This window comes from Plectropomus leopardus, chromosome 22, assembly GCF_026936395.1.
Source record: "Plectropomus leopardus strain MGB_pleo_1.0 chromosome 22, ASM2693639v1, whole genome shotgun sequence".
Lineage (NCBI taxonomy): Eukaryota > Metazoa > Chordata > Actinopteri > Perciformes > Serranidae > Plectropomus > Plectropomus leopardus.
In genome coordinates, this window is record NC_142197.1 from 1002501 (window position 1) to 1019809 (window position 17309).

Genomic DNA, 17309 nt, shown 5'->3' on the forward strand with positions numbered 1-17309 from the left:
TGCCCCAACAGGATGCTGCAGCCCCGAGGATTTTTAAATGAACAATGCGTGCAGAGTTAACACTGCTGCTCACATCTGGACATTAAGCTTCAAGGGAGAGAAAATGTTGACCGTGGTATCTGGACTTTAGGGCAAACATCCATCCACATGTTGCTCGGCTTTTGCACCAGTTTCGAATTCAGCCAAATAATCTGCAAATTAACTCAGGTTGCAGCAGAATTACAGCAAACACAATATTTCATCAGAAATCAATCCAAACGTCAACACAAATCATCAGCTTTAACACAAACTTCAGTCATAATCAGCTGTACAACATATATATATATATATCACACACACTCATATCGCTCTGCACACAACATGCACTTTTCAAAATCAAGCCCTGAAAATGTTGTACATTTATATAATTTTCCACTTAATTTTGTAACCAACATCAGTCCTAATCATAAATATCAAATGTTTTTAGATGAAGAAAAAAAAAACACAAAAAAGAAATTATTGTCAATATAAAAAAAGCTGATTTTTTTTTTTTTTGCTGCTGACAGTCTGGGATATGTCAGTGTGTGAGTGTAGCTGCTGACAGTCTGGGATATGTCAGTGTGTGAGTGTAGCTGCTGACAGTCTGGGATATGTCAGTGTGTGAGTGTAGCTGCTGACAGTCTGGGATATGTCAGTGTGTGAGTGTAGCTGCTGACAGTCTGGGATATGTCAGTGTGTGAGTGTAGCTGCTGACAGTCTGGGATATGTCAGTGATCAGCAGCTACATTGACTGTGACTAGGTGACCTACCTAGTGGAAATAGCGTGTATTTCCTCCATATGCCAAATATGGTCAAAATGACCTCATCAGGTGGAAAATAGTCAAAATGACAAATTCAGAGTCAAAAGCCCAGAATGACACCCAGAAATAATACAAGTCCTGTTTTTCTGCTCTGATGGCTGTGGGATCAAAAATGTCAGTTTGAATGGGTTTCAATGGAGCATTTTTGGACCTGAACAGTCTGAATGTAACTATTTAGTTTCCACAGTGTATTTTAGACTTATTGTAGGAGCTGAGCTGCAAATTCACTGATTACACTCAGATACACAATCTGGACTACATTTAGGACACATGCATCAACACACACACAGTTATCACAACAGGAAGAAGAAAAGAGACTAATATGCAGGAAACAGGCCCTGAGGGTTAAACGTTATGTGACAATATTATGTTTTAACAGTTATTTGAGTCATTGAAAGAAAAACACACATAAACACATTAAAAAATAAATAAATAAAACCATCTTGCTTCATTATGCGATACAGGGCGTTAACTGATTCCACCATCTTGACACTGGCGTCATTTTCCTTACTGACCTTTGGAGGTGAAAATCTGAGACTAACAGCCAAAGTTGTTTCTGGATGCAAACAAATCAAAATAAATGTGTTCTGTCACACTACAGAAAAAAAACTCTTAGTAACCACCCAGCCAAACTGGAATTCTATTTTTTTAAATCGCCAAGTTTATAAATTAGGTTTCAAAACTGTGAAAAAAAAGCAAAGAAAAACGAGCTGAATCTGGTTCAGGAGCTAACAGCAGCAAGTTTTAATGAGTATAAAGTCAAATAATCACTGATCTGAGCTTTACATGCTCAAAAATGCCTTTCAGTTAATATGAAACACTTTCAATTTGTTTTAACGAACAAAAACTTCTGCTCTGAAAACTGTGAAATTGGTCTGCTTCACAATGAAGAAAAAGCAGAACAAACCACAAACTGTCAACACAAAGGGAAGCTCACAGGTGCACTGATGCATGTCAGGCACAGGTGGCCTTAAAGTGCATTAAATAAACTGTGTGTGTGTGTGTGTGTGTGTGTGTGTGTGTGTGTGTGTGTTGTTTAACACTGAGGTTTGTGCGCTCTGCAGGAATGGCGTCACTTGTGTTGTAGGAAGGAATCATAGAAGCTTATTATGTGTTTTTCACACATCTGGTTCTTACACATTTTACCAGTACGTTTCCATGTCACCTGTCAGGCAGATTTTCAAAACCAAAAGACTTTCTCTGAAACATCCATCGATGCTTCTTAAGGGTTCTTTATCATTGCAGATTTTTTGAGAAAAACATTTTGGCAAATTTTTTTTGATGATGATTTTTAAAGAAAAAAGTGGCAGTTTTTGCCAAATTTGTTGTCTTTAAAAATTGCCAAAATTTGTTTTAAGACAAAGAAAAAAGGCTGTTTTTCTCCTTCAAAATGTTTTGGCAACTTTTGGAGAAAATATTTTGGAGATTTTTGTTCTTTAAAAATTTTAGGTGATATTTAAAGAGAAAAAAAGTTTGTTTTTATTCTTTAAAAAGTCTACATAGTTTTTTTCTATTTAAAATCGCCAAAATATTTGGTAATATATATTTGGGTAATTTTTTTAGAAATTTTTTTTCTTTAAAAATGCTTTGTTATTATTATTTTTTAAATGGCTTTTTTTAATATAATTTTTTTGCTATTTAAAGGAGAAAAAAAACACGATTTTTTTTGTCTAAAAATCACCAAAAATGTTAATTTTTTTTCCCCAAACTTTCCCAGGCCTTTATATTTCTATTTTCTAATTCCATGACTTTTCCAGGTTTTTCATGGTTGTACGAAACCTGACCAGCAATCTGGCAGCATGTTGGGTTTGGCAGCTCACCGACAGCTCACTGTTAACGTTTCTTCACGTTTCTTCACGTTGAGCCCTGACTTCCCTTTCGGATGAGCACTTCCTCTCCTGACGCCAGCTTCCTGTACAGATGCAGCAGTTCGTCGGGTTGTGGCACTTTGGACTCGGGCGTGCAGGGGACGTCAAAGTCCGACGACACCTGAGACTCTGAGAGCTCCTCCACCTCTGATGGGACATCTCTCTCCTTCTCCTGAAACACGACATTCGTCCTCGAGTCTTCTTGTTCCCGCCCCGCTCCTTCTGATTGGTCGTTGCTCTTCGGGTCTCCTTGTTCCCGCCCCGCTGCTTCTGATTGGTCGTTGCTCTTCGAGTCTTCTTGTTCCCGCCCCACTGCTTCTGATTGGTCGTTGCTCTTCGAGTCTTCTTGTTCCCGCCCCGCTGCTTCTGATTGGTCGTTGCTCTTCGAGTCTTCTTGTTCCCGCCCCACTGCTTCTGATTGGTCGTTGCTCTTCGGGTCTCCCTGTTGGCCCGCCGGCTCTGATTGGAGGATTAAAGTGTCGGGCAGAGACGACTCCTGGTTCTGGGAGGAATGGTTGGACAGCGAGGCGGACAGGGTCAGACTGAAGTTGTCGTCGTGGTTGTCGGGCGTTTGCTCGTCGTCGCTGAACAGGTCGGGCGTTTGTGATCCGGTCATTTTGGAGGGGGTGGGGCTTGGGACGGAACAGCAGGATTGTAATTGGCTGCTGAGGCTGCCCTGGCTGTCAATCAGCGTCTCCATGGTGAAGAAATCCTCCCACTTCGGAGGATTAGAGGAGCCACCTCCTTCGACCACAGACGCGTTTTTGTCCTTTTCCTCCTTCATCAGGTTTTCCTCCTCCTCCTCCTCTTCGTGGCCCTCCTCTTCATCGTTGGACTCGGTGCAGTCCACATAGTCCACATACGCCGACTGCGTGTCCGTGACCGTCAGAGGAAAAGACTCCACCATAGACACAGGGGGCGCCGTTTCCTCAGGACTCACTAAAAATTATAGATCAGAAAGAAACATTTTGTGAATATTAATCATTAAACTCAAACACCAAAAAGAATGAACGAACGATTTTTTTAAAGTGTACGAAAAGGGGGTAGGTAGAAGTAAAACTTATATATCCCTGCCCAAAAATTCCCAAATGAACTAACTAACTTGCTGCATAAACATTATCTTTACCTCAATAAATATCAATTTTATTAATAATTAGTGTAATCAAGTTTTTCACCTCTTATAGATCACAGTTTACTGATGAGAATTCATGTTTTAATTAAAAAACAGGTTTCAAACTTGTTTTTGTACACTGTTGACATGTACCACATTCTTTCTTCTTCCCCAACATATTTTTTTTTTAATTCAAACAAAACATTTCCTCCGTTAGGTGTCAAATTGACTCTTTAAACCTAAATTCACATCTTAAAACTACATTTAATTGAAAACAAATGTTTGCAATTTTTCCAACAGGAAACCTGAACAATAAGGAGAGAACATTTTGTTTGTGTTTTTTCATGCTTCCAAAAAATATTGAAAATATTTTACCTGTATTTTTAAACTTTGAAACAGGTCAATTTAAAGATTTCTTACCAAGTTGCTTCTTTCCCATGTTTTAGAGAGAAACCGTACTGATTTGTTTCAGGTTCAAAGGTTAAAATATTTGCTAAAGGCATCTGAAAGCAGCTCAGTGAAAGTGATGTTGCTCCAGGCTGCAAAGGGTTAAAAGAGACACGATGCTACAAAAAGAAGTTAAAATATTACCGCACCGGTTTTTATTTCCTGGTGTAGCGCCATCTTCTTCCTCACTGGCACCAGGTCCAGCTCGTCAAACAGCTCTTCATCGCTGTCTGAATCTGAACAGGAAGAAATCAAGTTTACGCCTCGTGTTTGTTTGCCTCAGTGAAACAGTCAGGTTACAGTTTCCATCCACGTCTGTGAAAACACGACGCATCACACACACACACGCACACACACACACACACACACACACACACACACACACGCACACACACACACACAATCTCTACAATCAGCAGTTAACAGTATATTCATTTATTGTTTACTTTGTCTGGAGACATATCTGATTTTATTCTGTTTTATTGTTGCTTTTTGTAAGGTGACCTTCAGTGTCCTGAAAGGTGCCCATAAATAAAATGTATTATTATTATTATTATTATTGTTATTATCATCATCGTCGTCGTCGTTGTTATTATTATTATTATTGTTATTATTACTGCGGATTGTAGAGACAAAAATTGCCCTTTATCTTATATATTCACATGAATCATCTTATATTAACTTTTGATTTGACCTGATGTGAACTCGTGAACTTCTGTAAAAATCATCTGACCAACTGTGGAAACAGGAGGAGGAAACTTAAGAGGAGACAAACGCTCCTTGTTCCGGTACTTTATCTGAGCAGAGGAAACCTCCCTGATTTTCCAAACACTGTGTTTGAAACGATAAATATGTTAGTGAATGTGATCTCCTCCGTCAGACGCACTCAGTGCACTGTCCTTTCAGCTGAAATACACGGACTCTGTTACACTCTTTTCTTTTTTTATTCTCTTCACTAAAATATACAAAAATCAGCTGCTTTTGTTTGATCATTTATTTGTTCACTTCTCTGAATGGAAATAGTGTAATTTCCTCCACACAGATCAGCGTCATCCGTTCAGTGTCAGACCGAACGTGAAATCATGAAAACATGACGATGTCACAGTGAACCTGACCTTTGACCTTTTGGATATAAAATGTCCAAACTTTATCATTTCATCCTGTTAGATGTGTGTGTGAAATTTTGTCAAAATGAGCAAATAAATTCTTGAGTTATGGACAAAAACATGTTTTTTGAGGTCACAATGACCTTTGATCAGGAAATTCTGATATCTGAGCCTAAGTGGGCAATTTTGCCATTTAAAAAAAAAAAAAATAAAATAAAAATTTAAGACTTATTGCAATGTTTGGAGTTTTTTTCCCTCAAAAAAATCGTGGGTGATTTATAAAAATAAAACGCCATGGGGTTTTTCTTCTTTAAAAATTGTTGCCATTTTCTTTCCTTAAAAATTGCCCAAAAAAAATGAAAAAAAAAATGCCCCCAAATTTTTAGTGATTTCATCTTTTTTCTTTAAACATTTTTTTGGCAATTTGTAGGAAAAAATGAAAAATAGAAATTAAATGTTGGTTGTTTTATTGCCGAAACTGCAAATGCAAAGTCTTAAGTTCAGCAGCTACATTAACTTCTGTGCAGTAGCTTATTAGAATTAGATTGAATTTAAGACAATTTTACAAAAAGCAAAACTAGGTGGGAAAAAAAGGTAAATATCAATGATAAAAAAATTTATTGACATTTTAAAATGTTTTGTATTTATAACAAAACATCTGCAAACAAGAAAAGAATATCTGTCACCTGGAAAGACCTCACTAACACTTCTGCAGGCTCACAGGGTGTATTTCATATTCCACATGTTGACCTGTAAACCTGCATCACAGCGTGGTTACAGAGAGTGTGTGTGTGTGTGTGTGTGTGTGTGTGTGTGTCTCACCATACGTGGGTCGCTCCACCTTGCAGCGTTTGAGGACTCCCAGAGGTTTGTACACAGTCGCAGTTTGATCCGACTGTTTCCTGCACATCAGCTTCAACCTGTAAGGAAACGGCCGTTTTTAAGAGGTTCATATTAATTTGAATTTTTCATTTTAAACCAACGGTCCAAATCCTAAGATGTTAATTTTACTGTCACCGAAGACAATAATGCAGAAAATCATCACAAAATGGAGATGCTGAAACATGGAAAGAAATTGCATCTTTTCTGGAAAAATTACAAAAAATTACCATTCAATTATTAAAGTCGTTGCAGAATAATTTTAAGCCAATCAAATAACTGACTGATAATCATCTAAACTTAAAAGTCAGCCAAACATAGTCTGACATCATAACACGCTTTGCCACAAAATAAAGATTAAAAAAAGAGAAAAAATAAAACTTCAGCATCCACTGCTGCAGATTTCCGTTTGCAGGTTAAATAAAAACAAAAAACCCTAAAATCTGACTCACATCTGTGTGACCTCAGAGAGCGTGCGACCCAGAGGGATCACACTGGGGAAGATGTTGACTGGCTGCAGGTAGGAGAGGAAGCTTTTCAGCTGAAATCAGACGTGAACATCGTCAACATCAAACACCTTAAAAATATTTCAAATATTTATCTTCTTTAAAATGTGTAAAAAAGGTGTTTCCAGGAGTTTTCCAGGTCTTTTCCAGGACTCTGAGGCTAATGTTAAAGACCAAACATTCTCTGGAAAGACCGTCGATGCTCCTTATTGGTTCTTTTTCATTCCTATAGAAAAGCCTTTTAAAATGTATGTTATCTAAAAAAGTAATGAATTCAGAGCAGCATAAGAACTAAATGTCTAATTAGAATTTGGGAACAGTTCATTATTTATGAGAGGGGAGGGTGGTGCAAAGAGGAGGAAGCATGTCACATCATTTTTAAGCACTTCTGATTTTTATTTTGGCTTTAGGGGAGGGGCAAACAACTTTAAGAGGCTGTATTTATTTTACTGACGATTTTTTCAAAGGCAATTTTAGAGAGTAATGTTTGGGGATTTTCTTTTTCTTAAAAATGTCTAAAAAAATATATTTAAAAATGTTTGCACTTTTTTTCTGTAGAAATTTTAGCATTTTTTTAAAAAGAAAAAATAATTATCGTTGTGTTTTCATTGTTGAGATTTTTTTAGATTTTTAAACAAAACAATGTGCTTATTTTTATTTAAATGTAACTTTTTTTAAAACTTAGATAGAACCTTAAATTTCAACTTGGTGATTTTTATAGAAAAAAAGGCTTTTTATTCTCTAAATAGGTTTTTTTGGCAATGTTCTTTTTCCCTTAAACATGTGGAGATTTGTTTCCTTTAGAAAAAATGTGCCGATTTTTTTTCTTCAGAAAAAAAAAATGCCGATTGTTTTTTTCTTTTTCTTTTCTCTAAAAATTTAGGTCGTTTTTAAATAAAAAGTACCTTCCAAGGTTTGGAAGGTATGCTTTATCTAAAAAGCACCAAATAACACACCATTTATCACAGCCATGAATGGTAAAAACAGAAATTATTTTCTGAAAGAAATCTCCATGACTTTTCCAAAACTTTCAGGGTATATTAAGTTTTCCAAAATTTTTTCAGGCCTGAAAAACTGCTGTTGTTTATGACTTTTCCAGATTTTTCATGACTGTATGAACCCTGAACACTACACGCATGTTCAACACTGACACGCTGTTTGTGTGTAACCAAAGTGGCGTGACTCCGGTTCAATAATGTCAATGAAATGTGGACGTACCTCTGAGTACGAGGAGTGGAAGCTGAAGCAGGCTCTGAAGGAACTCGCTCCCGTTCTGGAAAACAACAAAAAAGGCAAATTCAGTGCTCACACCCCAAACTTCATGAGGATTTCAGTAAATTCTTCTTTCAACTTCTTTTTAAACACGACCATCTTGTGCCTAATAACTGAAATCTAAATCTTACAGGTTGAATTACGGTTGAGCGTTACTTTTGATGACCGTCGCTTGAGAGAAACGTCACATTTTCAACAGTTTCCTTTCACGTCGCACACCTGAAGAATTTCGTTATGCCACAGACGTCATATTTTGTCCTGTAATCTGATTACTCCTGGAGTTCGTGTGTTCTGGCCAGATGTGGGGGACCAGATCATCAAAACAGCTAAAATAATAACAAAAAATAATGATAAAAAATAATAATAGAATTCAATTTTAAAAATAAAATAAAATAAAATAAAATAAAATTAAGTAAAATGAAATGGAATAAAATAAAATAAAACAAAATAAAAAAATAGATTGAAATGTAATAAAATTAAATGCATCTCCTCGTCCGAGTCCCACATTTGTTGGACAGGAACATTCACGCTGCCGCCTCCTGAGCGGCTCCAAACTTTCTAGCGACAGTCATCAGAAGTGTCGAGCACCGACAACAAAGCGGCATTTACTTAATGATGACGTTGGTTTTCCTCATTCTCTCTCCGAACCACATGGTGGACGGTTTGATGCTGATGATACGAAGAGGCGTCCCGTCAGACGCCGTGCAGCCACACGGCAGCCGGCTGCCCTGAAAAAACTCCTCGTCCTAAAAACAAAAACACACACACACACACACACACACACACACACACACAAAACAGACAAAAGGACAAAGACTCTTAAGTGCAGTAAATGTGTATATTACAACCGATAACCAAAGCATTGATGAATTTGTTAAAATAAATTTAACTCATTTTTACACTTTAACGAAATCTTAAATGTTCTGGGATCTGCTTTAATTAATTTTAATTTTTAAAAAATTGTCAAAAATGTAAACATTAATCTACGAGATTAAATAAAATGTTTAAGTGCTTAGAAATTCAAATTTAAGACTCTTAAATGAGTTTTAAGGCCTCATATTTGTGACTTTTACGACTTTTTAAGGACTTGCAGACAGCCTGCAATGAGAGACATTAGGAGGGACCTTCGGGTGTCGACAGGCGTGGATCTGCGTCCTGCGGTCAGTGGTCACGTAGCTCAGGATCTCCGGCATCTTCTGGAACATCGCCAAACTTCTGACGTGAATCTGAGAGTGAAATTTAACGACAAAATAAGTGAGAATTCAGACGTGCTTCAGCAGAGACGTTAACGTGCACTTTACGCCACGCAGTTCACATCGCTGCTGTCAACGCACTTTTGAATGAATTGTTGCATTGATTTTGTTGGTCATGGAAACTCAGATCATAACTCCGGCAGCTCCCTCCCCACGACGGAGATTAACCCCTTCATGAACGTGCACCCTGGCTCACGAGCAGGTTTAAACGTTCATGAATCAGCAGCAGCAGTTTGAGCAACCATTAACAGGAAACCACGTGCAAAAGAGCGGAAATTCCCCAGCAGGAGGAGAAAGTTTGTACTCGAATAGCCACCACGAGCTCAGCCAATGAGGAGAGACGGAGAGCGAAGACGCGACGGACCTCCAGATAAAAGAGGAACAACAGATCACTGTGTGTGCTTCTCGCCTCATCCTGCTCAGACTGTTACACGGTTAAAGTAGCTCCTGTACGAGACAGTGAGGTAACTTACTTTGGATTTACGCTTTTGACATTTTTATCCTTGAATAAAGCCTGCCTCGAGCAGGTTTAACCTTTTTTCTTCCTTTGGTGTTCACGTTCACGAGACAAAAAAGAAACAAACTTTCTGTTCGCTGCTGAATAAACTCACAAACACCAAGGGAGGGTAGTACCAGAAGTACTCCCAGAGGTGCTCCCAGAGGTAGTACCAGAGGTACTCCCAGAGGTAGTACCAGAAGTACTCCCAGAGGTACTCCCAGAGGTACTCCCAGAGGTAGTACCAGAGGTACTCCCAGAGGTACTCCCAGAGGTAGTACCAGAGGTACTCCCAGAGGTAGTACCAGAAGTACTCCCAGAGGTACTCCCAGAGGTACTCCCAGAGGTAGTACCAGAAGTATTCCCAGAGGTACTCCCAGAGGTAGTACCAGAAGTATTCCCAGAGGTACTCCCAGAGGTAGTACCAAAGGTACTCCCAGAGGTAGTACCAGAAGTACTCCCAGAGGTAGTACCAGAGGTACTCCCAGACGAAGTACCAGAGGTAGTACCAGAAGTACTCCCAGAGGTGCTCCCAGAGGTAGCACCAGAGCCGCCCCGGATCCCTCAAGAGGGGACGGACCGGAGACCCTCCCTCAGCCTGAGTGGTAGAGGGTTTATCTCCTGGTCTGGTCAACTGTGAAAGTACACTCTGTTGGGTATCCGTCACTCAGAAAAGAAAAGTGTGTATGTGTGTGTATGTGTGTGTGTGTGTGTGTGTGTGTGTGTTACCTGTGTGTTGAACTCCTCTCCCAGTTTGGTAAACAGGTACTCATATCCGTACGCAGCTTTACAGTTGAGCCACACGACGTGATACGGACTCTGACTGATCCAGTTTCCAGCCAACTCCGAGATCCCGTTCAGACAGACCTCCTGCGCACACACACACACACACACACACACACACACCTTTAAATAAAATTTATCTTACAAGTTTCTTTAAAACTTTTCAGCGACTTTTTTTGCTCTTTGAACGTTTTCATTTCTTTAGAAAATTTTGGTGAATTTTTAAAATTTTTTTAAATCTTTTTCTTTAAAATGTTTAAGTGTTTTTTATTCTACATTTTCTCCGCTTTAAAACATTATGTCAATTTTGTTTCTTTAACACTTTTTTTTCTCTGTAAAGCCTTTTGGGTTTTTTTGATGATTTTTTGAAAATTATTGGTAAATTTTTAAAGATTCAGGGCTTTTTAGGCCTTTTTTTTCTTTAAAACTTTTTCCAATTTCTTAGCAGTAAACATGCCTTCCAAACCCACAGGTACACAAGTATGCAAGGCAAGTTTTCTCTGAAAAATCCCCCCAAAAAATCTCAAAGAAAAACAAGGAAGAAATATTTCAACAAAATTAATTATCAAAATGTTTTAAAAAAAAAAATGCCTGAAATGTTTAAGAATAAATAAATAAAAATAATCCCAAAAACGTACCCGAGTTGGAATCTGGTAGAATCGCGGGTCGTAGAAGGTGGAGTCGAGATAAACACTCTGGATGTCCTTCACTCTGTGAGAGAAACGAGAGAGAAGACGTTTAAACGACGGATCACGTTGTTAATCAGCTGCAATGAACGTGGAAATAATCTCTGACTTTACTGAAGAAATGATCAAACGGAAACATTTCCTCGAGTTTCTGTTGAGACTCTGAGACAGAAAACAGCGACGGAGCTCCGACCTGCTGCCCGAGTGCAGATGTTCGATTCTGGAGACGTCTCCGGCCGCCAGCCTGAAGTCGCCCGTGTACAACACGTTCCCCTGAGAACCCTCAAACAGGAACCTGCACACAAACACACACATACACACTTCATACAGCCACACTTCAACAGATCCAAAAAAACACAAATACATAAATAATAATTCATATTTCTACAACAGCACACAAGCTTTCTTTTTTTATTTATCGTGTATTTTGGCTCTGTATCTTTCAGTGTTTATACACATTTTTTCCAATAAATTTCCAGGATTTTTCAAGTACCTCCAGGCAAATTTAAAGACCAAACATCTTCTGAAATGTACGTAAATACTCCTTATTGTTTCTTTTCCATTACTATGTAATAGCTTTGTTTTTTGTTAAAAATCGTGGGTGAATTTTGAAGAAAAACTGTGGCGATAATACTTTTGTTAAAATGTTTTGTTTTTTTTTTAATTTGGCTGATTTTCAAAGTTAATTTTTTGGCACTGATAAAAGAAAAAAAATTTTTTCCTTTAAATGTTTTTGACAACTTTTAAAGAAAATAAATTGGCTTTTTTTTTGTTGCAATTTTTAAAGAAAAACTGTGGCGATATTTTCTTCTTTACAACTTTTTCATTTTTGAAATCACCAAAAATGACACCAGTTATCACAGCCCGAAACAGTAAAAACAGAAATTATCGTTTCCAAGTTTCAAATTTTCAGCGGTCCTTGAACACATCATGTGTTATTTTAAAGGTTTATGAAACAAAATTTGAGCACTTTTCCAAAACTTTCATGGTATATTTACTTACTCCAAAACTTTTCCAGGCCATGGAAACTGCTATTTACAAATTCAATGACTCTTCCAGGTTATTCATGACCGTATGAGCCTTGGTTTTTAAACAACTTTATTCAAAAGGGAACTTTGTCAGGTAAAATGAAATGTCAACCGGTGCATCATGAATGGGATGTACTGCATGTTGTAAACCGTCATGTATGTTGTGGCAACATTAAATCAACAAAAACAGAACGTTTGATTTACATCACAGAGCCGGGACAGTGTCCTGCAGGGAGCAGCGTGACCACGACCTCCTCTTTCTGTCAAACAAACATCACACAGCGGGGTTAAAAAAATCACTTTCAGTGATGCGATGATGAGTTAAATCCCCACGTGTGACTGGACCGAGTTTTGACCGAGTCAGTTTTTACCTCTCCAGACGCCTCGTCGACCAGAGAAATCTGAGTCGGGCTCTCCAGCTCTAAGGGAACCTGAAACAGATGATTCACCAGGAGAGAGGAGAGAAAAATCAACAGAATTACATAACACAGAAAAACAGATAAAACTGCCGATTCCACCAAAATACCCCAATTCAAACAGCCGTAAGACATCACTGGATGTGTGTTAAAGGAAAAAATGACTTCTGGACACACAAACACTCAGCTGTTTAATCCTGTAATCCAGCTGACAGTGTACAGATGTGATTTTAGCAGTGTACAAATACTTTTTGGGGGGGGGGGTTTAATAATAAAAAAACAAACTTTAATTTTTTAAAAAATGTTCCTCCACTTTTTGGAATTTTTTAAAAGAAAACAGGCCTTCCTGACTGCAGGCCTGCAAGACTGAAACGTGTGTTTTCTTTAAAAAAAAAAAAAGCAGAAGAAGAAAGTACCCCATTTATCACAGCCAGAAACTGCATTATCGGAAATTATCATTGGATTTTCAAATTTCCATCCATTCTTGAACACATCATGAAAAACAAATGCAACCATTAAAAAATGTATAATAAATAAACTCAAACTGTGATATTTCATTTAAAAATCATTTTATTTGATGTCTCATTTAAAATTCTGTGATTTTGTTTTAATTGTTTCTGGCAATAGTGTAAAAATATCCAAAGATTTTATGTAAGAGAGCTTCTCTTCGCCGATTTTAACGACACCGTTAAAACGATCACAGAGACAGAGAGGACTTACGATGTATTCCTCCCAGAAAGCGTACTTGGGATTGCTCAGCAGAAGCTCTTTGGTCACGAAGGAGCAGTAAAGTCGGACCGTTCGACTGCAACAAAAACAGAAACACAGAAATGCCGGAGTTCAATCTTTTTTCATTAGAATATTTGGGGCCCCTGTGTGCAGCTCTCATGACATCATGCTTTTATGGAAATGACAGTTGCTAACTGTGGTCTTTGTTTTGGTCAGCGGTGAAGGATCAAGCTACTTCGACAGGTTACGACTGATATTTTTACTGCACAGCGGAGGAACTATGACAAAAAAAATCGGGCCTGTGGGTTTGGATTTTCTTTTCTTTTTTTTTATAGCCAGAATTACACAGTTTATCATAGGCAGAAACTGTAAAAACAAAAATTAGCAAAGAATTTCAAAAATGTTCAATGGTCCTTGAACACATCATGGCCAAGGGACGCCCCCATCATAAAAACACATAACCAAAATCTGAGCTTAAAATAGTGATAGTTCTTCAAAATAACATTATTTAATGCCTCGTTTTAAATTTTGGGGTTTTCGTTTTTCTTTCCATTCTTTGGCGATGTTTTTCTTTACATTCACTTAATTATTATTTTGAATTTAACAGGACTGTTTTCTTTGTCCAAAATGACTCCATTATTCACAGCCAGAAACTGTAAAAACAGAAATTATCATTGAACTTCCAAATTTCTGATGGTTTTTGAACACATCAGATGGGACGAAACTAAACTAAACAAAAAAAACCCAAATAAATCTGAATTTAAAATAGACTTAGCAACGCAAGTAAATGTTGGGTTTTCTGTCTTTAAGAGTAAAATTTACCTGAAGTGCAGTTTTCTCTTCAGTATTGGTCCTTTCAGTCCCTTCATGTGATCTGTGGAAGAGATAAAATCCTTTATTATCGATATTTAAGAGTCTGTGTGGATGTTAAACTCTTTTATTATCGATATTTAAGAGTCTGTGTGGATGTTAAACTCTTTTATTATCGATATTTAAGAGTCTGCGTGGATGTTAAACTCTTTTATTATCGATATTTAAGAGTCTGCGTGGATGTTAAACTCTTTTATTATCGATATTTAAGAGTCTGTGTGGATGTTAAACTCTTTTATTATCGATATTTAAGAGTCTGTGTGGATGTTAAACTCTTTTATTATCGATATTTAAGAGTCTGTGTGGATGTTAAACTCTTTTATTATCGATATTTAAAAGCCTGCTTTGGTGATAAAAATGCTAAATTTAACCCTTTGGTTAGCGGTGCTAGCTAGCCGGCTCACCTTTGTGGCAGTGGGACAGGAAGTAGGCGCGTGCATGCAGGTTTTCCCGGTCAAACCGGTCCAGAGACACGGTGGGATACTCCTTCATCCGACCCGCGAACGAGCTCATGGCGGACCCTCCTGTCGGCGGTGTGGAGATAAATTAGTGAACGTTTGTTAACGTTTCCAGAGGAGACATCTTTGTTTACATCTTCAGCGTTTGTTTGTCCCGCCCACCGGCAGTTCTCCTTCTTCTACGGCTCTTTTTAGTGTAGGTTCAAGAGCACCGCCATCTGCTGACCAGTTACAGAATCACCAAAAGAGATCCTGGAGGCTTTTGTCCTCAGTCCTCCAACGCAGAAGGAGAAAGTTAACGGTAACCAGGCAACCAGAGAGAAGCTAACCGACGATCACCGCTAACTGACGAACCGGAGAGAAACTCGCTATAATGTCAGTAAACTTTGTTTTTATTATAAAAATGAAAGTTGTATTTTGTGTAAATGTGAATCTGTGAGGCGGTACGCTTTTCTGATGTGGCGTAAATTTTAAAAAATCACGTTATTTGTCGTTTTTGTAGTTCGAAACGCACAAAACTCAATTTAAGAAAGCTGCATTTTAAAGTATCTCCTCTCCCATTTCAATGTACTGACATAAGCAACTTTATTTTACATCTTTTACGCTTTTTAGAGTTTCATCTCTAATTCAGCATCGTTTGTAATTCAGCCAGCAGCACTTGTTTTTATGAAATGACACTCACAGGTTTTAATTTTACACAAAAGAACAGCTACTGCAGTTTGACTGTTTACATCTGACTTTACGTCAAATCTTAAAACCTCTGAAACACGCAGACACATGATTTTATTGTGCTGCTTCAGTCGCTTTGAACCCTGAGCACATTTATTTATTTATCAGAAACATGCGAAAAAAAGCAATGAGCAACCTGATATGAAATATTTCACAAATTATGGAAAAATATATTCATAATTATCACATTTAAAATTATATAACTTAAAAAAATATGAGGCACTTTTTCAGGTAATATCCATATTTTTTTTTATTTTTTTTCATTTCTAATTTCATCTTCCTCTTCTTCATTATGATTATTATTATTGTTATTATTATTATTACTATCATTAATTTATTTATTTTACATTTATTATTTTATTTTAGCACTTTTCAACATATTTCTAGTTTTTGTTCTCTCACCTTGTCTTTCTTTCTTTTCTGTTGGTTTATTTCCTGTTATGTTGCTTATTGCCTCCCTCTCATGTTTTTTAAAGAAATCAAGTCAGTTTGCAAGAATGGATCAAAATGTTGACTTTGCTGTTAAATCTGGATCTCCTGCACAGTAAAAACATGTTTGTTTTTGTGTTATGATGAAAAGCTTCTCTTGATCCTCAATATAATCATAATACATATTTATATTATGTTTAGAAAAAGTAACCGATGAGTCAGTTATGACCTTATTTTATGATTTTCTCTTATCTTGTCACTCATCAGAAACCAGTCTGTTGAATTTAAGAATTTGTGCATCTCTGTGACGTCTCTCAGCATCATGTCCTGCGCGACCGACAACAACTGCAGACCGAAGTCCATGAGCAGAGCCAAAGACTGGACGGCCGAGGTGGAAAACCTCTTCAGGTTCCAGCAGGCCGGCTACAGAGACGAACTGGAGTACATACAAGTCCAACCAGGAGCCGCGGTAAATATTCTGGCCTGAAGCTTGTGATTCAGAAAAAAAAGATATTTTATTTTACATTATTTTTTAATTTTATACCATATTTATTATGAAAATCTGGAATACAGGCTAAATACACACAAAATGACTAAAAGAGACACAGTGATTTATAATGTAAAAATCATCCCGGTGTGTTTTTGTTTGTTTTTGTGTGTTTTTGTGTGTTTTTGTGTGTTTTTGTGTCTCAGGTTGACAGATGGCCAGACACCGGCTTCGTGAAGAAGCTCCAGCGGAGAGACAACACGTTTTATTACTACAACAGGAAACGGGAATGTGAGGACCGAGATGTCCACAAAGTCAAAGTCTACGCATATTAATGTGCTCTGGACTCCAAATATATTCATACATTTATCAGGATGATCTTTTAACGACGCACGCTACAGATTCACTAAATCTGAAGAAGAAGATGACCTCTCTGTTTTCAATAAAATCATCTTAAAATGAGAGCAGCTGTGTAGACTCACAGCGTGTGAGTGTTTCTGCCGGACCACAGAGTGAGCATGATTATCATCATCATTATTATTATTATTAATAATTATTATTAATAATAACATGTAGCAGTATGTAGCCTACATTCCCAATTTTCATTATAAACGTTGTGTAAAATATATTTAAAAATACAAAAATAATGTCAAAATTAGAATAATGATAATAATAATAATAAATCCCCTGCATGGTTTAGCTAAAGAAGTAGATCACCTAAAAGTCTACATATTGTCCATTAGGGAAGTCTGTTTCACAAAAAAAGAAAAATGAAGGTTACCGCTGTAATGTGGCTCTTATAAATGACATTTTTTGACTAATTATCACAATTTTCAGGCTTACTGAGTGAGTTAAAACACACATATTTGCCTGAGTTTGTGTTGCAGCAGCCCTGAACACGTTTCAAGCGTCAGTTT

The 17309-nt window shown here is 37.4% G+C and overlaps 2 protein-coding genes across 3 annotated transcripts; one reads left to right on the plus strand and one right to left on the minus strand.

The window, feature by feature from the left end:
- Positions 1-1559: 1559 nt before the first annotated feature.
- Positions 1560-14957, minus strand: dclre1c (DNA cross-link repair 1C, PSO2 homolog (S. cerevisiae)). The gene is made up of 15 exons (XM_042511207.2): positions 14694-14957; positions 14242-14293; positions 13411-13495; positions 12646-12705; positions 12479-12534; positions 11440-11541; positions 11199-11271; positions 10507-10647; positions 9153-9254; positions 8638-8774; positions 7975-8029; positions 6703-6791; positions 6194-6291; positions 4415-4501; positions 1560-3646 (listed from the first exon to the last, which is right to left on the minus strand). Exons 1-15 carry the CDS (start codon positions 14800-14802, stop codon positions 2694-2696), a joined length of 2199 nt encoding a protein of 732 aa, XP_042367141.2. The 5' UTR covers positions 14803-14957; the 3' UTR covers positions 1560-2693.
- A 16-nt stretch (positions 14958-14973) lies between these two features.
- Positions 14974-17039, plus strand: meig1 (meiosis/spermiogenesis associated 1). 2 transcript variants are annotated; one of them, XM_088073010.1, is made up of 3 exons: positions 14974-15122; positions 16224-16374; positions 16599-17033. In XM_088073010.1, the coding sequence occupies exons 2-3, from the start codon at positions 16228-16230 to the stop codon at positions 16725-16727; spliced, it is 276 nt and encodes a 91-aa protein (XP_087929136.1). In that variant the 5' UTR covers positions 14974-15122; positions 16224-16227; the 3' UTR covers positions 16728-17033. The 2 variants fall into 2 exon arrangements, with proteins under 2 accessions (XP_087929136.1, XP_087929137.1); XM_088073011.1 differs by having other exon boundaries at positions 15039-15122; positions 16173-16374; positions 16599-17039.
- The last annotated feature ends 270 nt before the right edge of the window (positions 17040-17309 follow it).

Bases quoted from the DNA above. Each gene is read 5' to 3' on its own strand.
- dclre1c (XM_042511207.2), bottom strand. From the start codon at position 14,802: ATGAGCTCGTTCGCGGGTCGGATGAAGGAGTATCCCACCGTGTCTCTG. The intron at 12,706-13,410 runs GTAAGTCCTCTC...CATCTGTTTCAG, and splicing joins CTTTCTGGGAGGAATACATC to GTTCCCTTAGAGCTGGAGAG. The intron at 8,030-8,637 runs GTAAATGCCGCT...GTTGTTTTCCAG, and splicing joins AAAACCAACGTCATCATTAA to AACGGGAGCGAGTTCCTTCA.
- meig1 (XM_088073010.1), top strand. From the start codon at position 16,228: ATGTCCTGCGCGACCGACAACAACTGCAGACCGAAGTCCATGAGCAGA. The intron at 16,375-16,598 runs GTAAATATTCTG...TTTGTGTCTCAG, and splicing joins AAGTCCAACCAGGAGCCGCG to GTTGACAGATGGCCAGACAC.